Source organism: Stegostoma tigrinum, chromosome 1 (assembly GCF_030684315.1).
Source record: "Stegostoma tigrinum isolate sSteTig4 chromosome 1, sSteTig4.hap1, whole genome shotgun sequence".
Classification (NCBI taxonomy): Eukaryota; Metazoa; Chordata; class Chondrichthyes; order Orectolobiformes; family Stegostomatidae; genus Stegostoma; species Stegostoma tigrinum.
Genome location: NC_081354.1, coordinates 105,251,818 through 105,278,523, shown reverse-complemented (window position 1 = coordinate 105,278,523; position 26,706 = coordinate 105,251,818). Strand labels below are relative to the sequence as shown.

The window sequence follows — 26,706 nt, the reverse complement described above, 5'->3', positions numbered from 1 at the left end:
AGATGTGAGGTTTTGCACTTTGGCAAAAAGAATACAGGCGTGGACTATTTTCTAAATGGTGAGAAAATTTGTAAAGCAGAAGTACAAAGGGATCTGGGAGTGTTGGTCCAGGATTCTGTAAAGGTTAACTTGCAGGTAGAGTCCATGATTAAGAAAGCGAATGTAATGTTGTCGTTTATCTCAAGAGGGTTGGAATAGAAAAGCAGTGATGTGCTTCTGAGACTTTATAAAGCTCTAGTTAGCCCCCATTTAGAATACTGTGTCCAATTTTGGGCCTCACACCTCAGGATGGACATACTGGCTCTGGAGCGTGTCGAGCGGAGATTCACACGGATGATCCCTGGAATGGTAGGTTTAACATACAATGAATGGCTAAAGATCCTGGGATTGTATTCATTAGAGTTTAGAAGGTTGAGGGGAGATCTAATAGAAACTTACAAGATAATGTCTGGCTTAGAAAGGGTGGACGCTGGGAAGTTGTTTCCGTTAGGTGGGGAGACTAGGACCCGTGGGCACAGCCTTAGAATTAGAGGGAGTAAATTTAAAACAGAAATGAGGAGACATTTCTTCAGCCAGAGAGTGGTGGGCTTGTGGAATTCACTGCCACGGAGTGCAGTGGAGGCCAGGATGTTAGATGCCTTCAAGGCAGAGATCGACAAATTTTTGATCTCAGAAGGAATCAATGGCTACGGGGAGAGTGCAGGGAAGTGGAGTTGAAATGCCCATCAGCCATGATTTAAATGGCGGAGTGGACTTGATGGGCTGAATGGCCTTTCTTCCACTCCTATGTCTTATGGTCTTATAAAACTTTCAGTATTTCAAAAACCACATTAAACTTGTGGTTTTCTAGAACAATGCTAAAAAGAGGAGAAAATGTCTAATACAATTTTCAGTCACCGAATGTAATTTCAATTGATTATATTTTAAATTTTTTTCTGTTAATATGTTTCATTTGTTTCTCATTTCAGAAAGCAGAGAAGCGACCAGGTTTTTCATGCCTTTTGGTGCTGATTAATCAAATAATAGAATGTGACTGTTAAAGAGGCTCTTCTGGTTGGTTGTGGACTACTGGAGTGAGAGCATGATGCTGGAAACCCTGTTGCATTTTATGATGGATTTTCTTTTCGGTGATGTGCAGGATTTAACACAAAGTGAAGGCTTTGCTCTAACTTAGTAAAGGTTTCTCGATAGAGACTTGAGGAGGATTACCAGTGATGCAGATGCTCATTGACCACACAATTTAAACATTAACAAACACATTTATTGAGAAGGATGTTCAATTTGCTGTGATGTCATCTCATGATTCTGCTATTCTGCAAGTCAGTGCCAATTGTTGCATTGAAACTTACCTAAAATGTCCCCATCATTTGATGAGTGATTATTTTTTTTTGCTTTGCAAATTCTATAGGTTAAGTGCAATTTTAGTCTGTTGTCTGAACTTTCTTATTACAGATTTCGGGATTCAGCTGAAAAATATTTTGCCGTTCAAATTCTATGCAGTTTTTAACCTTCGTTGCCGCTGCCAGAGCTGGACTTTCAAGTTTTATTATAATATGTACTATAACACAATTGCACACAATCCCTGTTAATTATTGAACTATTATTTGTATTGCTGAGTTACATATTTAATAGCTTTTACTTAACAACCAGAGCAGCAGCCTACAATTCAAATTAAGATGTATACTTTTTTTTATTCTATCCCAGTGGTCCCACATATTGCAACAACATAAAAATAAAATGCCAGAGATAGATAAATGGTTTCTGATCTAGTTCCGATGTCAGATCCATTCTTTGTTTGAAATAATATGTCCCCTTTTATTAAATGGTGTTAAAAATATTTCACAATAAAATAAGATGTTTTTGTTAAAATGGCGATGTGAAAGTCTAGCCGTTGTCCCATTCGAGAGATTTAAATCCTCTATTTTCTATCAGAAGTTTGCAGTATTTTTCTTGGGGCTAATGGAAGATAACTGTAGATTTACATGTTGTTTAGAGCAGAGAACGGTGTCCATCTGTAAATAGGTTTTTATGAAGATAATTGATTACTTGAGAAAACTCCAGTTCTTTGGATCTATCTGATTCAAAATTAGGGTGCAGACTTTTCTGATATCCTGGAACAGAATTCTGTTATAAAACTTATATCAGTGGAATAATAAGGATGGAAAACTAGTTGGGACCTGGAAACATTGTGTCACTGAACTGAGTATATCTGTTAAAATTTTCTGCAGGAACAAGACTGTTGTAGCTTCTGGGATAAATTTAACGTAGGCCTGTATGGATTGTTGCTTTCAGAAGCTCTTTAGAAATATAGCGCCAGCAGTCAGATTCAACATGACAGCAAAAGAGATGCTAAATAAAAATATTCAAATATTAAAATGGTCAGAAACAGAAGCAAAGTAGATTGATTTGTTGCGTGGCTGACAAATGTTTAGTAACATTTGTGTCACACAATTGGAAGTCAATGACTATCTTTAACAAGGCAGAATTTAACCTCCAACTTTTAATTTTTGATGGTGTTGTCTTTGCCTTCACTAAATTCTACCCTGTTGACCAGAAACTGAACAACAACAGCCATTGGAATACTGTGGCTACAAGTTCAGGTCAGAGGTTGGGCATTCTATGGCAGGTAATTCACACCCTATCTCCCCAATGCCTGTCCACAGTCAACAAGGCACAAGTCAGCAGCTGATGGAATACTTCCACTTGCCTGGACGGGTGCAGCTCCAACAGCACTCAACAAGCTTGACGCCATCCAAGACAAATTATCCCACTTGATGAGTGCTCCCATCCATCATCTTCTGCATTCATTCCCTTCACCACTGCCACAGTCACAGCAGTGTGCATCTTTTATGAGATGTATTGCAGTAACTTAGCAAGGCTTGGCCAACAGCACCTTCAAAACCAGTGAACTCTACCAGCTAGAAAAACAAAGGCAGCGGTTAAATGGGAACACCACCACTTGCAAATTTCACTCCAAGCCAGATAGCATCCTCTACTATTACCTTGTCAAAATCTTGGAACTCCCTCCCTAACAGCTGTGTGGATTTACCTAATGCTTTAATAGCAAATGCTGGCTTAACCCGCCACATGCATATGCCATGAACAAACGATAAAAGCATAATTAAGTTTATAATTTAAGCATAGTATGTTGTGATGTGCTTTGTACTATTATTAATGAAGTGTGTAAACACTCATATGAACCTGTTTCATAACACATTTTAATAATTTGATGGAGAGTTTCCATAGTGGTCTGACTGTGGAAGGATAGGATCGATGTCAGTGGAGAAGAATAGCTGCAATTCACGGGTTTCCAGGCTTGGTGTACCGAGAAGAATTGAAAGAGAAGCAAGCTAGTTTACTTTTCCATTAGAGGACGGTACAAATTTTACAGCCAGTTAGATCAGCTTGTGCCTATACGTTTCACCCAAACATGCAGCAACTAATAAGGTAGTGTTTCAAGAATCCCAATCCCCCTCTCATTTGCTCCACGAATCATTATAGAGACCTGGATGCTGTCAAACCTTAAGCAAGCATTGAATACTACTATACTGATGACAGCAAGAGTATAGGTGAACGGGAGCCTGGGATTCTAATTTCGTCACACTTAAAAAGCAGAGTGATGAGGATGCAATGTCTAACGGCCAAATACTAACTCATATTTAGCCACTGAATATCATGTCATATTTTGACTAGCAGAACATCTATTTTACAATGGAATCAGACAGATATGGAAAAATGTTTTTTAAAAATTTTTGGTTGGTTGACCATATCAAGTTGGCACATTGACATTGTTGTATGATGGAGTATAATAAGGTTGACATTTGTGCACTCAGATCCTTGCTGTGTAAGATTTAAAAAAAACAATTGTCAGATACACACAATACTTCCATGTTGGAAGAGGTGTCATGGAGAGTTCAGAGGATGTACCTTGACAGTTGGTTTAACACTGTTGTGAACAGAGAATGTAATGTTGGGGTAATAGCCAAATGAAGCGGATATTAAAGCAGTCTGAAGTCCATATGAAATCTTGCACTGTATTATAATATTTATTAAACATTCGTATATTTGTTAACATTGTTCAACAAGTCAAAGGTGAATGTGCATCTTTCCAACACTAGAAAGCTTTACCATGAGAGAAAATTTTGTTTGAACTTGCAATTTAGAATTTTGTTTATATTGTATGAAAATCTTATAAAGCATTTATTAGAGATTTATAAATATGATTTAGGAAACCTTTGTATATCAAGACCAATTGCTTCCCCTTGCAGCTTAATTCCCTACATTTTCAGGCATCAAAAATGTATTTTATTGAAAATAACAGGCTCAGGGATGATTGGTCTTGAATATAATCCATTATTTTAGTTTCCAAATTAGATCAACTATGATGGTATGGTTCTTTGAATTTTCCTGCTGCTCATTACTGGTGTGACACTCAAATATGTACAAATGAAAATTGGTAAATTAAGATGTATTTTTCCCACCTTTGCCATTGTACATAAGCCAAATAAATACAATTTAATGGAGAATTATTTTTCTTTGTCTTTCTAATGAACAATATGAAAGTGAAATTGCAGTCCTCTTCAACAATAATATTTTCATGCTTCAAAGAGTGTACAATAATAACTCCTTAAACCGTTTGCACATTATTAGGATACTAATTCTGATAATCGTAAAGAGGACCGGTGCTCCAGACCTAAATGCATCGCTAGCTAAGCTGTTCCATGTACAGGTACAAAATTGGCATCTGCACAGCAATGCTACAAATCAAAATACCCAGTTAGGTCATATGCACAAAAGGGACAAATTCAACCCAGCCAATTACAATCCACAATAAATCATAGAGTTGGAAGTGGTCATCAGAAGTGCTTCAAAGAGGCATTTGCTTAGCAATAGCTATTTCACTGCTCAGTTTGAGTTCCACCAGAGTCACTTAACTCCTGATTGAATTCATTGTATCTTGGTAAAAAGATGGACAAAAGACTGAACTCCAGAGGTAAGGTGAGAATCACTGTCCTTGGCATCAAGATAACATTTATCCAAGAATGGCATCAAGGACCAATGGCAAAATTGAGATTCATAGGAAATAGGAGAAATTCTGCTTGCTGGGACATACCTAAACAAAGGAAGATGGCATTTCACCAACACCTTCAACCCCCAACCTCAAGTTCACTTGGGCCATCTCCAACACGTCCCTCACCTTCCTGGACCTCTCTGTCTCCATCTCAGGTAACCCGCTAGAAACTGATGTCCATTTCAAGCCCACCAACTCCCACAGCTACCTAGAATACACCACCTCCCACCCACCCTCCTGCAAAAATTCCATCCCCATTCCCAATTCCTTCGCCTCTGCCGCATCTGCTCCCAGGATGAGGCATTCCACTCCCGCACATCCCAGATGTCCAAGTTCTTTGGACCGCCAACTTTCTCCCACCCCCGCCCCCGCAGTGGTCGAGAACGCCCTTGACCGCGTCTCCTGCATTTTCCGCAACACATCCCTCACACCCCGCCCCCGCAATAACCTCCCTAAGAGGATCCCCCTCGTCCTTACATACCACTCCACCAACCTCCGGATACAATGCATCATCCTCCGACACTTCTGCCATCTACAATCCAACACCACCCTCGTCTGCCTTCCAGAGAGACCACTCTCTCCGTGACTCCCTTGTCTGCTCCACACTCGCCTCCAACCCCACCACACCCGGCACCTTCCCCTGCAACTGCAGGAAGTGCTACACTTGCCCCCAAAACTCCTCCCTCATCCCCATCTCAGGACCCCAGATGACCTTCCATATTCAGCAGATGTTCACCTGCACATCTGCCAATGTGGTATACTGCATCCGCTGTACATGGTGTGGCTTCCTCTACATTGGGGAAACCAAGCAGAGGCTTGGGGACCGCTTTGCAGAAGACCTCCGCTCGGTTCGCGATAAACATCTGCACCTCCCAGTCGTGAACCATTTTAACCTCCTCTCCCATTTCTTAGACAACGTGTCCATCATGGGCCTCCTGCAGTGCTACAATGATGCCACCCGAAGGATGCAGGAACAGCAACTCATATTCTGCTTGGGAACGCTGCAGCCCAATGGTATCAATGTGGACTTCACTAGCTTCAAAATCTCCCCTCCCCCCCACTGCATCACAAAACCAGCCCAGCTCTTCCCCTCCCCACACTGCATCACAAATCCAGCCAGCTTGTCCCCGCCTCCCTAACCTGTTCTTCCTCTCACCTATCCCCTCCTCCCACCTCAAGCCGCACTTCCATTCCCTGCCTACTAACCATCCCACCTCCTTGACCTGTCCGTCCTCCCTGGACTGACCTATCCCCTCCCTACCTCCCCACCTATACTCTCCTCTCCACCTATCTTCTTTTCTCTCCATCTTCAGTCCACGTTCACCTCTCTCCCTATTTATTTCAGAACTGTCTCCCTATCCCCCTGTCTGATGAAGGGTCTAGATCCAAAACGTCAGCTTTTGTGTTCCTGAGATGCTGCTTGGCCTGCTGTGTTCATCCAGCTCCACACTTTGTTATCTTGGATTCTCCAGCATCTGCAGCCCCCAAATCTCTCTCCAAAGGAAGATGGTTGTGGGTTTTGAGCGTTGATCATCTCAGTCTCATGTGAGTCACTACAGGTGCCCTTGGTCCAGCCATCATCAACTGCTTCGTTAGTGATTTCACTTCTAACCTGAAATTGGAGGTGGGATGGGTGCTTCTTGATGATTTCACGATGTTCAACAACATTTGCAGATTCTCAGGCATAGAAGAACCTGTGTCCCTGTGCAGCGAGAAGTGGATAACATACAGGCTTGATTGGTTGTATTGTTATCACGTGCCAGTATACAGTGAAGAGTGTTGTTTTGTGTGCTATACTGGCAAATTGTTCCATGCAAAGTGCATCAGTGTAGTAGAAAAAGTACAGAATATAGTGTTACAATCACAGAAGATGCGAGGAGAGAGATCAACATTAACATTTGAGAGGTTGGTTCAAAAGTCTGATAACTAGTGGAGCTGGGGGGAGAACTTTTTTTTTGCATATATTCTGCCTGATGGAAGGGAGACAGTTTAATAGGGTTGGGACAGGTCTTTGATTATGTTATTTGCTTTCCAAAGGCAGTGAAAGTATTGATGGAGTCAACAGATAGAAGGCTAGTTTCCAAGATGGTGTGAGCTGTGTTTACGATTTACTGTAGTAACAGTCTTTGTGGACATGTTGAATTTTCCTTAGCCTCCTGAGGAAATAGAGATGTCGTTGTGCTTCCTTTACTGTTGTGTCAACATGGTGGATCAGGACAGATTGTTGATGATCATCTCTCCCAGAAACTGGATGCCCTTGACCTTCTTCAGGTCAGTACCTTTGATGCAGACAGGGATGTGCCCTCTAACCTGCTTCCTGAAGTCAATGACCATCTCCTTCATTTTCCTGATATTTGTGGCAATATTGTTTTCATTATACCAGGTGGCTAAGCACTCAATCTCTTCCTTGTACTCTGTCTCGTTGCGGTTTGAGATCTAATGATGTTATTGTCAGCAAACTTGTAAGTTCCTCAGGCTTCTTCAGATTGGCCCACAATGTCAGTCTTCCTGCTCCTCTGATGCTGCTTGGCTTGCTGTGTTCATCCAGCTCTACACCTTGTTATCTCAGATTCTCCAGCATCTGCAGTTCCTACTATCTCTGACCCATAAATGCTAATGTTGGATTTTAATTTTTTTCTTTATTCTTACATGGGTGTCGCTGGTAAGGCCTGCATTTGTTGCCCATTCATTATTGCTCTTGAACTGATTGGCATATTTATGTATTTAAAGCATGTCCAAACTGATATGAATTAACATGGTTCAGCAACAGTTGTTGCTTTGGATATTCCTTGATGGAACTCAGTCCATAAATTATGGTGGTTCAAGGTGATTTAGCTCCAAAATCAACGATTGAGATTACAATTGCACAAACGTAAACAGAGAGTGCAAATTTTCAACCTTTGCCAAAGTGCGTTCCTTCAATATTAAAAAAAAATCCATTCAAAAGGCTCTGCTTATTGTCACTAGAAATGGGATAATAAAAATGCAAAGTAAAAATGTCCCAATACTAGCAGAACTGTACTTTTTTTTCCTCAAAGTACCTTATGGCAGTGATTAACCAAATGTTCTGTTTATTAGCAATAAAATTTGTGATTAAACCCAATGAAGAACTTAAAGTTAAGTTAGTGATGCCTTCAGTGAGGAGAAATGTATGTGAAATTAAATAGTTTTGCAGATTAAAAAGTACAATTCAGGTACAGGAGTAGGTCAGGAAGCCCTCTCACTTGCTCTGCCATTCAATAAGTTCATGGGTCATCTATTTGTTCAAGTCCACATTCCCGCCTACGCCACATCTTCCCCACATCCACCCTGTCAGGACCACACAGGATTTTATATGTTACAAATAAGTCACCTCTCACTCTTTTAAATTCTAGCAGATATAACCTTAGCCAGACCAACTTTTCCTCTTAAGAAAGTCCCCACCCCACTTCACCTTTCAGTCTTTTGAACCTTCTTGGAACTGTCTACAATACATTTGCAAGCTGTGAAGTAAGGTGACCGAGACTGGGTAAAGTACTCCTGACGTGGTCTCACCAATGCCCTTTATACAGAAGCATATCCACCTTTAATCTTTACGGTTATGTCATATCCTGGGTGTTACTCAGTTATGCAGTTTACCAGCTAGAAGCCTGAAAAAAGTGCAGACGAGTCAAACAGAGCATTGAGCATGACAAGAATTGAAAGGCTTGAAGAGTCAGCATTCAAAAGGATGTTTTAAGCTGCATTGAAAGAAATAAGATGATTCTTTCTACCTGTAAGTAAATTGACCTCTTACATTTCGGCAAAAATATTTTACAAAAGAGAGGGGAAACGTTCAAGATAGTAGTAAATATTTTTATTTTAGTTGGAACAGAATGAAAACTCTGTACAGTGAATATTTAGTTCTTTTCCTCTATGTTTTGGGTTCTATTAGTGCAGTGCTTCAAACAATGATACATTAGAATTTATTATAGTTAGTAATATGTGTCTTGGAGGTCTTGTGAAGCAATGAGGAGTGATCCTTGCTCTGACATAGAATCTGCAAGTTTGAGTCAAGGCCAAGGAAGATGTGATCATAACGTGAATCAAGTTGAATATCAACCTCAAAATTCTTCCAACATTCAGCGATGGCAGACAGTAAGAATGTGAGAGATTCTTAGTTAGCCATGTGATGGAAAGTAAGTTGGAGTCTTATCATCACTGATCATATCATAAGACTACAGCATCCAGGTAAAAGTGCATTTTGTCAAAGCTGTTGACTTTCTTTGTGGATCATTGGCTGTGTTGGATGGATGGCTGGAATGCATCAGATTGGTGAAATGGCACATAGTTTTGTCTCCATTCTTGTTACATAGATTCAGGACCCTGTGATGGTGGTTGTGGCATTCAGACAGAGAACCAAGGAAGAACAGAATGAATCTTCTCATGGCGTAGATTTTAAAAAGTGTATTTGTGTTGGGTCCATGTCAAATATGTAACTTGAGCAATAACAATACATAAGAATCCTCAAATCGCCTTAAATAATGAAAATTTTAAATGCTTTTGATTCAAACATTTAAAGTTTGCCCTTGGCAATGATAATGAAATATACTGAAAAACTACATTTATAAATTTATATTTTGTAATAATGTAAATTTAAATGCCTGTTTTCTGCTTTTACAGTTCTATGTAAATAATCAATTTGCCAAAGATCCTTAGACAGCACCTTCCAAACACATGACCACTTCCATCCAGAAGGACAAGGGCACTAAATATATAGGAACATAACTATCTGCAAGCCAATCACCATCCCGACTTGGAAATATATTGTCATTTCTTCAGGGTCACTTAGTTCAGATCCTGGAATTCCCTGACACTGTAGATCAACCTATTGCACGTGGACTGCAATGGTTCAAGAAACAGATAACCTCTTCGAGGGCAGTTAGAGATGGGCAATAAATGCTACGTGCATGTGCCATGAGTAAATCAAGAAAATGGATATCTAAATTTGATTCTTGCTAATTAACAAACTCCAGAATTTATTTTGACAATAGTTTTGCTTGTTTTAATGCCACAATGCTGTTAGGGAGGAAGTTCCAGGATTTTGACCCAATATATTCCCAAATCAGAATGGTGAGTTGCTTGGAGGAGTACTTGCAAGTGGTGATGTTTCCATGTCTCTGCTGCCCTTGAGGGTGTGGAAGATTTTATCTAACAAGCTTTGGTGAATTCCTGCAGTGCATTTTTAGATTGTACACACTGCTGCTACTGGTGCTGGAGGGAGTAAATGTTTGTGGATGTGGTGCCAATCAACAAGTTACATTGTCGTGGATGGTGTCAAGCTTCCAGGATGTTGATATATCAAGTTAAGTTGATATGTAGATTTATAAACTACACAAGTCAGATCAGACTACATGTATAATTTGCACACTTTGTTATATTGTTTTATGTTCATCTTTGATTCAATCTTTGAGCTATTTTGGAGCCAATTTCTTGAGGAAGGAAAATAATGTTTGGTCATTGATTTACCATGGGTGATATATACTCATGAATGCTAAGACATACAGACATAAAACACATTTTCATTAGATATCACTAAAAGATGAAACAAAACATAGTTAATTGAGGGTATTACAATTACAATATTAAGTAACATGAATCATTTATCCGCAATGATCTCAGCTGCAGGCCATCTCTGCAAGAGTTCTTCAGGATATTGTTCTAGGCGCAACCAGTTTCAACTGCTCATCAACAATCTTCCCTCTGCCATGAAGTCAGAAATGGAGATATTCTCCATTGATTTCACAATGTTCTGCACCATTCACAAATCCTCAGATACTGACACAATCCATGTCCACATGCAACAAGCCCTTGATAATATTCAGGCTTGGAATTTTAATTTGGGCATTAATTTTCTTGCTACGCAAGCACCGGCTAATACCATCTCAAATGGAAGAGAATCTAACCATCACTCATTGATATTCACCAGCATTGCTGTAATTGAACCCTAAGATATCAGCAATGTGGCAATTAACATTGACCAGAAACTGAGCTGCAGCAGCCAAAATAAATACTGTGGCTACAAAAGCAGATCAGAGGCTAGGAATCTTGTAGAAAGTAACTCAGCTCCGAATTCCTAAAAATCTATTGATCGTCCAGAGGTCCCAAGTCAGGAATGTCACAGAATACTCCCCACTTGCCTCGAAGAGTGCAGCCCCAACAACAGTCATAAAGCTACACACCATCAAGAACAAAGCAACCTTCTTGATTGGCACCTATTCCGACACCTTCAACATTCCCTCCATTACTGATTCACAGTTGGAGCAGTGTACAGCAGTGCAATCATTCACCACGGCTCCTTAGACCACGTCTTTCAATCCCAAAACCACCAACATCTCAAAGGATAAGAGGAGCAAACCCAAACTTGGAAATATTTGCTATTCTTTCACGGTTGCCAGCTCAAGGTCCTGGATCTCCCACCCTAACAGTATTGACAGTCTTCCTATAATCCTGGACTACAGCTGTTCAATAAATAGATCACCACTACCATCTCAAGGGCAGCCAAGGAAAGGTAATAAATGTTGATCTAGTTAGAAATGTCCACCTCCCATCAATGAATTAAAAAAACTTATGCGATAATGTAGATATTGCTTCAAAACATGCTTCATTTGCTGTCAAACATCTCGGGACATGCAGCAGTCATAAAAAATACTGCTTTTAAGTGCAAGTCCTTTTAAAAATGTAGTGTTATATATTTGGATAATTAACCAGGCAATTTAAACTGCTAAATGCCGGTGTTTCCTCCCTGTAAGATGTTTTGATTAAATATGGTGGCCATCTCATAGTCTGATTTATTAAGATACTGGAAGAGTTAATTCTAACAGATATGATTGCTTCTTGGGCAGACAGGAAGACTGCAGTTTCCGCAAATGCTGTAGGTTATCTTACATTTTCATTTCCTGCCCAATGACAACACTGATGGAAATATGTTTTGTTTATGTCTGACAGTGGTGCATTTTGCAAAATTCAATATGACACATAATTAGAAAACTATCTGTGCTTCTTTTAATCCTGAATGTCACACCTGTTAAATTTATTACTCCCTTTATGGCTTTGATGTGTGTTCTTAAATATTACCATACAAGGAATCAAAAATAATAAAATATTGTTCTATTAGTAAAAGTTCAATGATATCAAATTAATTAAAATGCTCTAATCTGTTTGAAACAGAAACAGAATATTGGAGAAGCTCGGCAGGTCTTGCAGCATCTGTGATGTGTAATAATGTTTCAAGTTTTGTCTGACTCTTCTTCAGAAGTCATCTGTTCTGAAGAAGAGTCAGTTGACCTCAAAATATTAACTCAGTTTCTCTCTCCACCGATGCTGCTAAACCTGCTTTATTTCTCCAGTATTCTCCGTGTTTGTTTCAGATTTTCAACATCCACAGTATTTTGCTTTTATTCCAATTTATTGGAAACCATCATTTCCATGATAATCCTTCTTCAGCTTCTCCAATAACACTGAATTTGTCCAGTTATAGGGAAATTGTACAAATTGGGAAGACTCAGGTTTATTTCCAGATCTGATCAATTAGTTTGTCACAAACAGGTTGCTACGAGGATGTGATAATTAGTTGCAGTGTTAAGAGAAACATGGCAAATTCCTTCATTCCCGAATGATCGTCAGATAGCCCATGTGTGTTGAATGTGTGTAGATGCATGAATGGCACCGCTGCCTTACAACACTAGGGACCCAACTTTGATTCTAACCTCGGATGACTGTCTGTGTGGAGTTTGCACATTCTCCCCGTGTCTGCATGAGCTTCCTCTGGATACTCTGGTTTCCTCCCACAGTCCAAAGATGTGCAGGGGATGTAAGGTCTGATGAAGGGTCTAGGCCCGAAACGTCAGCTTTTGTGCTCCTGAGATGCTGCTTGGGCCTGCTGTGTTCATCCAGCTCCACACTTTATTATCAGGGGATGTGGATTGGCTATGCTAAATGGCCCATAGTGTTCAGGGATGTGCTATGGGAAACGCAGGATTTCAGGGATAGTGTAGGGGAATGGGTCTGGCTGGGATGCTCTTCAGAAGGTCGGTGTAGACTCGGTGGGTAGAGTGGCCTCTACCTGCACTATAGGGATTCTATGTGGTGGGAGGATTGGATTAGTTTTCTTCAGTTGTCTGAAGAAACAAGAGAAGTGGGAGTTGTTCTCCAAGCCCAAGAAAATTAAGAATGGTAATGTCACAGTGAGAGGCCATTCAACCCTTTGTATATGTACCAGCTCTCTGACAGCACAACAAGACTAGACCCACACCCCCACGCTTTCATGATAACACAGCTATTTTTTTTCTCTTCAGAAAATTATCCAGCACCCTTTTAAAAAATTGAAGGTTTTAGGAGGAATTGGAGATCACAATGGACTTTGATGGAGACATTGTTTTTATTTGTTTATGGCATGTGAACATTGTTGGTTCGGCCAACATTTGTTATCCATCTCCAATTGCCCTAGAGAAGGTGATGGCGAGCTGTCTTCTTGAACTATTGTACTCGTTGGGGCCCTTGCTGTTCAGAAGGGAATTTCAAGAATTTGACCCAGTGACAATGAAGGAACAGTGGTGTAGTTCTAAGTCAGAATGGAGCATGGCTGGAGGCAGATCTTTGGGGGGTGTTGTTTCCATACATCTGCTTCCCATGTCCTTCTAATTGACAGAAGTGGTGAGTTTATTCGGTTCTGTTGGAGGAGACTTGGTGAGCTGTTGCACTGTGCCATGTGGATGGAACTCAACTGTCACTGAGCATCAGTGCTGAGAGAATTGAATGTTGTAGCTGGTGAATGGGATACCAATCAAATGAGCTGCCTTCACCTGGATGGTGTCAAACTGCTCAAATGTTGTTAGAGCTGCACTCATCCATACAAGTGAGGAGTATTTCATCACACTCCTGACCTCTGCCTTGTAGATGGTGGACAGGCTTTGGGGAAACAGGAAATCAGTTATTCACCTCAGACCTCAGCCTCTGGCCAACTGTTATAGCCATGCTATTCATATGGCTAGTCCAATTCAATTTCAATGATAACCCACAGGATGATAATAATGGGGAGTAATCAATGGTAATGTCATTGAATATCAAGGGGCAATGGATAGATTCAGTTTTGTAGGATTTTGTCTTTGGATGGAAATAATGTGACATGAGTATCACTTACCCATTAACAGCTCAAACCTGGGCTTGCTGCGTTTGAACATGGTTTGATTCAGTATCTCAGGAGTCATGAATGGTGCCAAACATTGTGTAATCATCAGTGATTACCCCCACTTCTGACCTTATGATGGCATGAAGCTGAAGATGGTTAGGTCTAGGACACTGTTATGAGGAACTCCTGCTGAGATATCCTAGAGCTGATATGGCTGACTTCCAAAAATGAGAAGCCATCTTCCTTTCTGCTAGGTACAACTCTGAAAAATGGAGATTTTTTCCCTCAATTCTCATTGAATGCAGTTTTGCTCGGGTTCTGGATGTCATGCTGAGTTGAATGCTGCCTTCTTGTCATTGTCAGTTACTCTCACCTCTGGAATTCAGCACATTTTGCTGTGTTATAATCAAGGCTATAATGAGGTCAGGAACTGAGTAGCCCTTGCATGACCAAACTGAGTGTCAATGAATGGGTTATTCCTTTGGCAAGTGACGCTTGATAGCACTTTTGATGACGCTTTCAACCATTTGTCGCTGATCAATGTAGGCAGATGGGACAGTAAATAGGCTGTAGGATCTGTCCTGCTCTTAGGAGACAGGACGTACCTCATCATTTTTCCATATTATTGGCCAGATGCCAATATTGTAGCTGTACTGCAACAACTTGGCTGGGACGCAGTTAGTTCTAGAACACAAGTCTTTAGTACTGTTATTGGAACGTTGCCAGGGTTCATAGCCTTTGCAATAGCTGGTGCGTCCAACCATTTCTTGACACCACAAAGAGCAATTTGAATTATTTGAGGACTGTTTTCTAATTTGATATGGGCCTAAGGAAGATCAAGAAATGGATCATTCACTTGGCACTTCTGGATGAAGATTGTTGCAAATGTTTCAGCCCTTCTTTTGCACTAAAGTGCTGGACTCTTCCATCCTTGAGGATGGGGATAATTGTGAAGCCTCCTCCTCCTCTAGTGAATTGTTTAAATGTCCACTACCATTCACAACTGGATGTGGCAGGATTAATTTTCTTAACTGTACCTTTCAGATGTAATAACATCTCTTGGTTTAATCCAATTGGCCAATTGAAAGATACAAAAGAAATAAATTACCACAGAGATAGTAGGAACTGCTGATGCTGGAATAAATTACCTGTTTTTCTGTGATGTCACACTTCAACTCTCACAGGAAGAAACAAGTTGAATGGACCCTGTACTGTCAGTTTTCATTTCCTGCTGTTGCTGTGCTCGTTAATCAGTTTGTTTTTCTCTTTATGAAGCTGTAGGCTCACTTTCACATTTTGTGTGAACCTGCTGACTCCACTCTCCCTCCTGCTCTTTGTGAAGTTGTTATCCCCAGTCATTCATGTGCTGTTTCAGAAGCACAGGTTCTCCTTTCTGCCTCACAGCAATGCTGTCTGCAGCATAATCCTCCCAGTCTGCTTCACAGCGATGCTGTTTCACTGCGCACTCTTCCTGGTCCACTTCACAGCAATCTGACACACTACATTTCTCTCCCAGTCTGTTTCACAGCAGCACTGATTCACTGCACACTCCTCCTGGTCTGCTTCACAGCAATGCTGACACCCTCCATACTCCTCCCAATCTCCTGCAAAGCGATGCTGATACACTGTACACTCTTCCCAGTCTCTTTCATAGAGATGCTGACTCACTGCACACTCCTCCTGGTCTGCTTCACATTTCTGTTGGTTCACAGGCACACTCCTCTCAGTCTACCTGGGAGAGGCAACTGTGGGCAACAACCACCTACTCAACCAGTTTCTCTGGGAATGTTGACCAGGAAACTGATGGAAAGAAATTGACAGGCAGATATATACAGAGAATCTAAGTGCCACTATTTTCACACAAATAACATTTTCAAAGTAAAAACCAAAAGAACTGCAGATGCTGTAGATCAGGAACAAAGCAGAAATTGCTGGAAAAGCTCAGCAGGCCTGGTAGCATCTGTGAAGAGAAAATCAGAGTTAACGTTTCGGCTGCGGTGACACTTCCTCAGAACCCTTCCTCTGCTCTGAGGTAGTGTCACTTCCAGCAACTTCTGTTTCTGTAACAACCTACTCAAAGTGTTCTAATTTAAATTTATTTTTATATGTTTAATTAAAACTGGCAAGATGGAGGAGAATGCATTCCATCATTAGTTGATTTAGGCTCATTCTATTTAAGTTAAATTGCTGGTATACGCAACATATATTTTCCGGTTATTATGAAAATGAGAATGGGCTGCATTTAACGCAATTTGTGGTGAGGACTTGCATCAGTTTCTCAGGAGTGAGAGAACCTCCTCCTAATTAAGTCAATTTAAAAAGAACTGACCTGAGATTTCTGATCACCACCCACATACTGTCAATTAGGCACAAAGAGTTAATTAACACTCATTTTCGTTGAGGCCTTTGAAATTTAGTGATTCCTTAGAGGGAATGAATAGGAATTCATGGCCTTTCTACAGCCAACAAATCCTGTTGGTGGAATGGGATTCCTCATTATCAGTTACTGGGTTGGATTGTGGGACCTGGCATCAGGACACAGGGAGCCACTGAAAACACATACACCATCATGATCCTTATTCTGCCTTTACCTTCACTGGGCCTCTGGGCGGTTCAGTGCCATTTTGGACTCTGCTCGTGCTGTGCTGGCTGGCATGAGTGGTTTCAGGCTTTGAATTGGCTGGCAGCTTTTGGTGGTTGGGACTTTTGCTGATGAGGGTCCCCTTAAATGCCTGAAGTGCCCTTGATTCCCTTGGGAGATCCTTATAGAACTCACAAGAGTCTTTTGCTGTTTCTCCAGAGACCCTGTCATCCTGTGCGCGATCTTGATGTTTCTAACATCTGCCCCTGACTAGCTGACGTCAAATTCCAAGTTTGCCAACGTGTTCAATCCTGCAAAAAAGACTGTGAAAACCTTCACTTTTCACCCATTGTAGTGATCAGACATCTATTGCACGATGATATTTACCTTCTGACTGGGCTTTAAAGGTATAAAGAACCAATAGAGCTCAGCAACACAGGAGAGCAGATGTGCAGCAATGAGATGTTTGTGGTGATCCCTCAGTCTGTGCATATACAGCAACCCACACTTCAATTAACAGCTGTCCTAACAAATTGGAGTTACCTACCATAGTGTTAAACAATGTAAGAGACACTGACGGTGAATTGTTCAGGTGATTATTCAATAATACTTAGCTGTGATGTTTGAAGGAGTTTAGAGCAGGGAGGAAAACAGTGACAGATAAATGTGCACATACCTTTACAGAACTAAATAAAATAACTTTAAAAATAAAAATGAGAACAGGGTACTCTTTGAATGACACCTACGCACAAATTAGCAGAGTTACTTTGCAAGATAATAAAATGTGAGGCTGGATGAACACAGCAGGCCAAGCAGCATCTCAGGAGCACAAAAGCTGACGTTTCGGGCCTAGACCCTTCATCAGAGAGGGGGATGGGGGGAGGGAACTGGAATAAATAGGGAGAGAGGGGGAGGCGGACCGAAGATAGAGAGAAAAGAAGATAGGTGGAGAGAGTATAGGTGGGGAGGTAGGGAGGGGACAGGTCAGTCCAGGGAAGACGGACAGGTCAAGGGGGTGGGATGAGGTTAGTAGGTAGCTGGGGGTGCGGCTTGGTGTGGGAGGAAGGGATGGGTGAGAGGAAGAACCGGTTAGGGAGGCAGAGACAGGTTGGACTGGTTTTGGGATGCAGTGGGTGGGGGGGAAGAGCTGGGCTGGTTGTGTGGTGCAGTGGGGGGAGGGGACGAACTGGGCTGGTTTAGGGATGCAGTAGGGGAAGGGGAGATTTTGAAACTGGTGAAGTCCACATTGATACCATATGGCTGCAGGGTTCCCAGGCGGAATATGAGTTGCTGTTCCTGCAACCTTCGGGTGGCATCATTGTGGCAGTGCAGGAGGCCCATGATGGACATGTCATCTAGAGAATGGGAGGGGGAGTGGAAATGGTTTGCGACTGGGAGGTGCAGTTGTTTGTTGCGAACTGAGCGGAGGTGTTCTGCAAAGCGGTCTCCAAGCCTCCGCTTGGTTTCCCCAATGTAGAGGAAGCCGCACCGGGTACAGTGGATGCAGTATACCACATTGGCAGATGTGCAGGTGAACCTCTGCTTAATGTGGAATGTCATCTTGGGGCCTGCGATAGGGGTGAGGGAGGAGGTGTGGGGGCAAGTGTAGCATTTTCTGCGGTTGTTGGGGTTGGAGCGGAGGGAGCGGAGGGCTGCCCGTACTGCCACGGCAGACGGAACCCCGCCCACGGCAGACGGAACCCCGCCCACGGCCGACGGAACCCCGCCCATGGCCGACGGAACCCCGCCCACGGCCGACGACCTCATCGCTCCACCCACAACCTCCACAGCCAGCAACCCCAGAGGAGACAGCCACACTCAGCCCTGCCGCATCTTCACCATCCCCCCAGACCTCCCACTGACTGAGGACGAACGGTCAGTCATTAGCAAGGGGCTCACCTTTGTCCCCTTACAACCACACATCAACGAATACCAGTCACAGTTGGACATAGAGCAGTTTTTCCGCCGTCTTCGCCTCCATGCCTACTTCGTCAACCGGGAGCCTAAGCCTCCTCCACTGACCCCTTCACCCGCTTCCAACACAAGTCCTCCTCCTGGACACCACCCCCAGGCCTCCTACCCTCCCTCGACCTCTTCATCTCCAACTGCCGTCGAGACATTAACCGCCTCAACCTCTCCACCCCTCTCACCCACTCCAACCTCTCCCCCGCAGAACGGGCAGCCCTCCGCTCCAACCCCAACCTCACCATCAAACCCGCAGACAAGGGTGGCGCAGTGGTAGTATGGCGCACTGACCTCTACATCGCCGAGGCCAGACGCCAACTCTCCGACACCACCTCCTACCGCCTCCTCGATCATGACCCCACAGCCGAGCACCAAACCATCATCTCCAACACCATTCACGACCTCATCACCTCAGGGGACCTCCCACCCACAGCCTCCAACCTCATTGTTCCCCAACCCCGCAAGGCCCGTTTCTATCTCCTTCCCAAAATCCACAAACCTGCCTGCCCTGGTCGACCCATCGTCTCAGCCTGCTCCCGCCCCACCGAACTCATCTCCACCTATCTGGACTCCATTTTCTCCCCTTTGGTCCAGGAACTCCCCACCTACGTCCGTGACACCACCCACGCCCTCCACCTCCTCCAGGACTTCCAATTCCCTGGCCCCCAACACCTCATATTCACCATGGACGTCCAGTCCCTGTACACCTGCATTCCGCATGGAGATGGCCTCAAGGCCCTCCGCTTCTTCCTGTCCCGCAGGCCCGACCAGTCCCCCTCCACCGACACTCTCATCCGCCTAGCTGAACTCGTCCTCACACTCAACAACTTCTCTTTTGACTCCTCCCACTTCCTACAGACTAAGGGGGTGGCCATGGGCACCCGCATGGGCCCCAGCTATGCCTGCCTCTTTGTAGGTTACGTGGAACAGTCCCTCTTCCGCACCTACACAGGCCCCAAACCCCACCTCTTCCTCCGGTACATTGATGACTGTATCGGAGCCGCCTCTTGCTCCCCAGAGGAGCTCGAACAGTTCATCCACTTCACCAACACCTTCCACCCCAACCTTCAGTTCACCTGGGCCATCTCCAGCACATCCCTCACCTTCCTGGACCTCTCAGTCTCCATCTCAGGCAACCAGCTTGTAACTGATGTCCATTTCAAGCCCACCGACTCTCACAGCTACCTAGAATACACCTCCTCCCACCCACCCTCCTGCAAAAATTCCATCCCCTATTCCCAATTCCTCCGCCTCCGCCGCATCTGCTCCCACAATAAGACATTCCACTCCCGCACATCCCAGATGTCCAAGTTCTTTAAGGACCGCAACTTCCCCCCCACAGTGGTCGAGAATGCCCTTGACCGCGTATCCCGTATTTCCCGCAACACATCCCTCACACCCCGCCCCCGCCACAACCGCCCTAAGAGGATCCCCCTCGTTCTCACACACCACCCTACCAACCTCCGGATACAACGCATCATCCTCCGACACTTCCGCCATTTACAATCCGACCCCACCACCCAAGACATTTTTCCATCCCCTCCCCTGTCTGCTTTCCGGAGAGACCACTCTCTCCGTGACTCCCTTGTTCGCTCCACACTGCCCTCCAACCCCACCACACCGCCCTCCAACCCCACCACACCCAGCACCTTCCCCTGCAACCGCAGGAAATGCTACACTTGTCCCCACACCTCCTCCCTCACCCCTATCCCAGGCCCCAAGATGACATTCCACATTAAGCAGAGGTTCACCTGCGCATCTGCCAATGTGGTATACTGCATCCACTGTACCCGGTGCGGCTTCCTCTACATTGGGGAAACCAAGCAGAGGCTTGGAGACCGCTTTGCAGAACACCTCCGCTCAGTTCGCAACAAACAACTGCACCTCCCAGTCGCAAACCATTTCCACTCCCCCTCCCATTCTCTGGATGACATGTCCATCATGGGCCTCCTGCACTGCCACAATGATGCCACCCGAAGGTTGCAGGAACAGCAACTCATATTCCGCCTGGGAACCCTGCAGCCATATGGTATCAATGTGGACTTCACCAGTTTCAAAATCTCCCCTTCCCCTACTGCATCCCTAAACCAGCCTAGTTCGTCCCCTCCCCCCACTGCACCACACAACCAGCCCAGCTCTTCCCCCCCACCCACTGCATCCCAAAACCAGTCCAACCTGTCTCTGCCTCCCTAACCGGTTCTTCCTCTCACCCATCCCTTCCTCCCACACCAAGCCGCACCCCCAGCTACCTACTAACCTCATCCCACCCCCTTGACCTGTCCGTCTTCCCTGGACTGACCTATCCCCTCCCTACCTCCCCACCTATACTCTCTCCACCTATCTTCTTTACTCTCCATCTTCGGTCTGCCTCCCCCTCTCTCCCTATTTATTCCAGTTCCCTCTCCCCATCCCCCTCTCTGCTGAAGGGTCTAGGCCCGAAACGTCAGCTTTTGTGCTCCTGAGATGCTGCTTGGCCTGCTGTGTTCATCCAGCCTCACATTTTATTATCTTGGAATTCCCCAGCATCTGCAGTTCCCATTATCCCAGAGTTACTTTGCATATAGTTTTGTATATCTTAATGAATTTGACTGGAAAAATTGATGCCAGTACATCATTGAAGACAGCTTATAATTTGTAGATTAAGGCCCAGAGTTATACACATGAACCATGAGTTTCTGATCACAGATCTGGCCATTCGGAGGAGGTGTTAAAAGGTGAAAACCACTTCCACAGTGAGAAAGTCAGATGGTGTGATAAGATGAACCATTTGTGCACCTGCTAATGGTTGGATACAGGAAGCACTTTTCTTAGTGCCAGGTCTCTGGGCACACATTTACAAACCTTCTTTTAACTGCTCTCAGGTGGCACTAGTCCTATTTCAGAGCCATTTGATAGAGTCCTAGGTATCCCATGCCTCTTTTCTCAGGCTAATGGAAAGCTGGGTTTTTGTCAGGTTCTGCCTATCATGTTACTGAAGTGTCAACCATCTCATTATCAACATTAATATAGATTTTCAGGGTTGGATTTACCAGTTCTGAATGCAGGAAGTAACAACACATCTATAAGCAGTAGTAAAAAAAACTATTTAATATAATTATTCCACTTAAAGAAAGTGATATTAAAAAGCAAAAAACATACTCAGTAATCGTTCAAATTCAAAATAGTAACCTTTTTATGTTTGAATGAGATTTGTAATCTGCAACAGCTCCATGATAGTTCAATCATCTTTTTGTTATGACATCAAACCATATTGGCCAAAAAAATCTCAGACTCTATTCCTGACGTTAGCTTTGTTAGTTGCTCTGAAGTCAGGACATAGTCCCACTGGTCTCTGTTTCTCAGTTATGTTGGTGCTTCTGCTTATTATTCAATGATCCCCATGTATGTATGGAAACCAGATGTTGGCAGTGAATTATACATTAAACGCTGCCTAGAATATGCACAAAACTCAGATTGACAGTCTGAGGAGCTCTATATGTGTACCAATTCCACTGAGCAGTAGAGGAATCCAAATAGTAATGACAGGAGTTGTACAAATAAATGTAGGGCCATAGGTAGTGTTGTAGAATAGAGAAACTTAGGGGTTCAGGTACAAAATTCTTTGAAATAAAGATAATGAAATGTGAGGCTGGATGAACACAGCAGGCCCAGCAGCATCTCAGGAGCACAAAAGCTGACGTTTCGGGCCTAAACCCTTCATCAGAGAGGGTCTAGGCCGGAACCGTCAGCTTTTGTGCTCCTGAGATGCTGCTGGGCCTGTTGTGTTCATCCAGCCTCCCATTTCATTATCTTGGATTCTCCAGCATCTGCAGTTCCCATTATCACTGATACAAAATTCTTTGAAATCTGCTTCAATATGGATAAAGTGGTCAAGAAGGCATTTAGGATGTTTGCCTTCATTGCTCACATCTTTGGGTATAGGAGTTGGATAGTTATATTGAGGTTGTACAAGGCATTTGTGAGACATTTTTGGAATACTATGTCCAGTTCTGGTCTCCTTGCTATAGGAAGGATATTATTAAGTTGGAGAGGGTCCAGGAGAGATTTACCAGGATGTTACCAGGAATTGAGGGTTTGAGTTATAAGGAGAGGAAGGAGAGGTTTGGAACTTTTTCATTGGTGTGTATAAGGTTGAGAGGTGACCTTATAGAGGTTTACATAATCATGCGGAGTATAGATAAGGTGAATGACTGGTGTCTTTTCCCTAGGGTGGGGGATTTCAAAACTAGGGGGCATATTTTTAAGGTGAGAGGAGAAAGATTTAAAAAAGACATGGGGGCAATTTTTGTTTTTACACAGAGTAGTTTGTGTGTGGAATGAACTTCCAGAGGAAGTGGTGGAAATGGGTAGGGTCAGGCGTTTGAAAGAAGTTAGTTAGCACATGTATAAGAAATGTTTGGGGAGGTATGGACTAAATGCAGGTGGGGGGAACTAGTTTAGTTTGGGATTATGGTCAGCATGGACTGGTTGGACTGACGGGTCTGTTTCTGTGCTGTGTGACTCCATGCTTCTAGGAGTAAAACATAACTCAGATCAATTGACCGACAATGTTAAATGGAGAAACAGCTTACGACAGCTTTGTAAGTGCTGCTAAAGGTCATTGCAAGATCAAAAAGCCTATAATGATATAATTATGTGGTTTGCTTGGTTTCTGTTGTTATCCTTTAGTTAAAATTTACGGGAGATCTTGTACAGTTGAAATTACCGGTACTCGCATCTTCTTTTGTGATGGTCAGTTTGATGGTGAAATTACCGAGGCTGCTTTCATAAGAAAATAAATCTTTAGAAGCAAATCTTTGAAGTCTGACAGGAGTGGCCATGTTTGAGACACCATTTTTTTGCTTGATTGAAGAAGAATTATCGTCAATAATATTTTCATTTCTTATCAGTAGTTAACCATATTGACACAAAAAAACTGTCATATTTATATCATTTATCTCTGATTGTTAATGTTCCATTTACTCATGACATCAACAGTAAGAAACTAAAGCTACACCTCCTACAAACTTAGTTATAATTAGAAACCTATATCCTGGATGTTGATGCTGATGTGTCATTTCTAAAATGTTAACATCTTTATGGGTTTGTACCTAAAATGTACTATTTGCTTTACAATTTGATGAAAACCATCATAGAATTTCAGGAAACAGCTAACTAGGGACCATCAAAACAAGGAATCCAATGGGGAATTTAGAAAAGACTTCTTTATCCAAAGAGATGTATGATAGTGGAACTTGCTACCACTGTGAGTGTTGAACTAAATAGTACAGATGCATTGAAAGAGAAGCTAGACAAACATGAGGTCGCAGAAAATAAAGGATTACAATGCTAAATTTGGATGAAGAAATAAGGAAGAAGGCTCAAGTGGAACATGAATGCCAGCATTGATTGCTTGGCCTGCTTCTTTGGCATATGTCCTGCGCAAAATTATGGGTCATTATGAGCATTTCTGAGAAAAAAAAACATGATCAATAGCAACAAACATCACATTCTTGAAATTTGCTAGGAGAAAAGGCTCAAAGTTCCAATTTTATTTTAATCTATAATGGCCTTGTTCAATGTTTTTGAGAAAAGTTTTCCAAGGCAGTGAAATAATATATAACATATGGGGTTCATACTAAAGCTGGTTGCGTTGATTGTTATTGGTCTAATCAGGTTGGAACAGCATTTGCAGATTTACTTTCTTATTTGTGCCTGATGTTTCAGATTAATAAACAAGTATGAACATGAAAGTACTCTTCATCACTATTTATAGTGCAATTCATAATGTGTTTTGGAAGATTTCCTTTGTTGTTTGTTCTAGAATCGTTAGTGTAGGATTTCTGATTTCTTTTAGAGTAATTGAATGAATGAAAACTTCCTTTACTATTTGCAAACTGAAGAAGCTTCTGATTTTTATGAATTTTAACAACAGCTCGTATTTATATTATGTCTTTAATGCAGTTAAGAAAACTTCATATGTGTGCAGTTTCCTGCCACCTCAACACACCACATTGGCAAATATTTTTGTCTCAGGCTTGCTGCTCAGCTCCGGTATTGAGACATATGAGGAGAAACTAGATCAAATTTCTAAACTTTTTGTCAAAGGAGGGGGTTTTTATAGAGGATAAAGTGAGATGGAGTAACAGAGACATTTCCTGTGTCAAGCCTAGAACTTACAGTAACAAAAACAGAAATTTCTGGAAAAGCACAGGAGGTCGGGCAGTATCTGTGGACAGAAAGCAGACTTAATGTTTCAGATCCAGTGGCCCTTTTTCAGAACTGATAGTAGCCAGGAAAAAGTTTATTTTTATGCAGAAGATGGGGTGGGAGAAGTGAGTAAGGAGTAAATGATACAAGGAGATAGAGCCCAAAGAGAGAGAAGAATATTTGGGCAGAAAAAGGAATGGATAACGATCAGCCTGGGAGAGCAAGTAGCTGCTAAAAGGGACTATTAGTGGCTAATAATGGGTACTGTGTAATAGTAGAACATGTGATGACAAGGTCTGGTGTGTGTGAATTGGGGTGAAGACATGTGAGAAGGTGCTCAAGCTCTAAAACTGTTCAACTTGACATTGAGCCCAGAAGGCTGTAGAGTTTCGAAGTGGAGAATGAGTTGCTGTTCTTCCAACTTGTGTTGATCTTTGCCGGAACTATGCAGGAAGCCTGAGACAAAAATATTTGCCAATGTGGTGTGTTGAAGTGGCAGGAAACTGAAAGCTCAGGGCCCTTTTTGTAGAGCTGACAGTCTTTGCAGCAGAAGGGAAGACTTCTAAAGGTGGAATGATTAAAACTGGGGATGCTGACGAACTCAAAATTACCTAAAGAATGATATCTTAGAGGGTTTACATCTGGAGAAAACCACAGGGGTAAGGAGAAAGGCCACAGAAAGACTTGAAAACAGAGATGAAAATTCAAAAGCTTAGGTCAATGCGTACAGAGAGAATAGGTGAATACTGTTTGGCGAAAGATGGGTGATGGGCAGCAGTATTGGGATGACGTTAGGTTCACAGATGCTAGAATATGGCAGGCGGGTCAGAAATGCATTGGAATAGTCAAATCTAGAGATACAAAGACAATGATATGGTTTGAAAGTAGGACAACCATCTCACGTGCTTTAAATAATGGCACCATCTGGCACATGCCATAAGTATATTTGATCAATTCCAAAATAACCTAGTGGTCTTGGCTTTTTGCCTGCCACTGAACGTGAAATCGGATCAATTTCTATGCTGCCTTTTCTGATACTGCTTAATCTGCAGTATTTGTAATTATCACCCAAAGCTTTACTGAGTCCAAGTCAAAGGAATTACAAACCTGAACACAGGCATTATACAAATCTGAAATGTATTAAGTTTCATACATATTTTAGCAAGTGAGATGTTTTGACAATATTTACAAATTTTCCTTAACTATGTTTTCTTGGTCCAAATCTGTATACTTGTGTTAAAACTTCTAATTTTCTGTAGTAGATGAAAATATTTTGCATAAAAACAATGATTTTGCAGTAAACTGTTTAGCAGTGAACAGCATTGAATCTATCATAGGCAGAGGATTAGTATTCCCCCTTTTCCAGTCTGTTTCACCAAATAACCTGCCTCCCTGCTTTCAAAAGTCTCAAAACATTTTCCTTGAAGACTATGTCTTCAGTTTCCCATCCTCGCATTCCTGTTCTGTGCCAGATTCAAAAAGAATCATTTCTTTCAAAATATTCTGAGTGCTGTACAAAATATCTTTGAGGTTATCCAGCAATTTTTTGGAAACATCCCAGTTGTGCAGTATTGAACTGCTGGAACAAGTTCTCAGATTCTAAAATTTGTTAAATGGAATCTATTTCACTGAGGTCCTCATCCTTGGTCCCCTAGCCTTTGCATTGCCAATTTACAGTGATGTTCATTTAATTTAATTCAGTCAACATGTATGTGCACTTTAGTACATGAAACAACATTATAAAGATTGTTT

General features: G+C 42.5%; 2 protein-coding genes across 4 annotated transcripts in view; both read left to right on the top strand.

Annotated features, from left to right (window-relative positions):
• The window catches only part of tec (tec protein tyrosine kinase), a 152,409-nt gene extending 147,936 nt beyond the window's left edge, over positions 1–4,473 (top strand). For all 3 annotated transcript variants that reach the window (XM_059647673.1, XM_059647671.1, XM_059647672.1), the window contains one exon: positions 969–4,473. In XM_059647673.1, coding sequence (XP_059503656.1) covers positions 969–1,040 — 72 coding nt within the window. In that variant the 3' untranslated portion in view covers positions 1,041–4,473. The remainder of the gene's footprint in view (positions 1–968) is intronic.
• Positions 4,474–8,710: 4,237 nt separating this feature from the next.
• txk (TXK tyrosine kinase) overlaps positions 8,711–26,706 on the top strand; it is a 50,485-nt gene continuing 32,489 nt past the window's right edge. Inside the window, exon 1 of the mRNA XM_048536504.2 lies at positions 8,711–8,825. Within this exon, the coding sequence (XP_048392461.1) occupies positions 8,810–8,825 (16 nt within the window). The 5' untranslated portion in view covers positions 8,711–8,809. The remainder of the gene's footprint in view (positions 8,826–26,706) is intronic.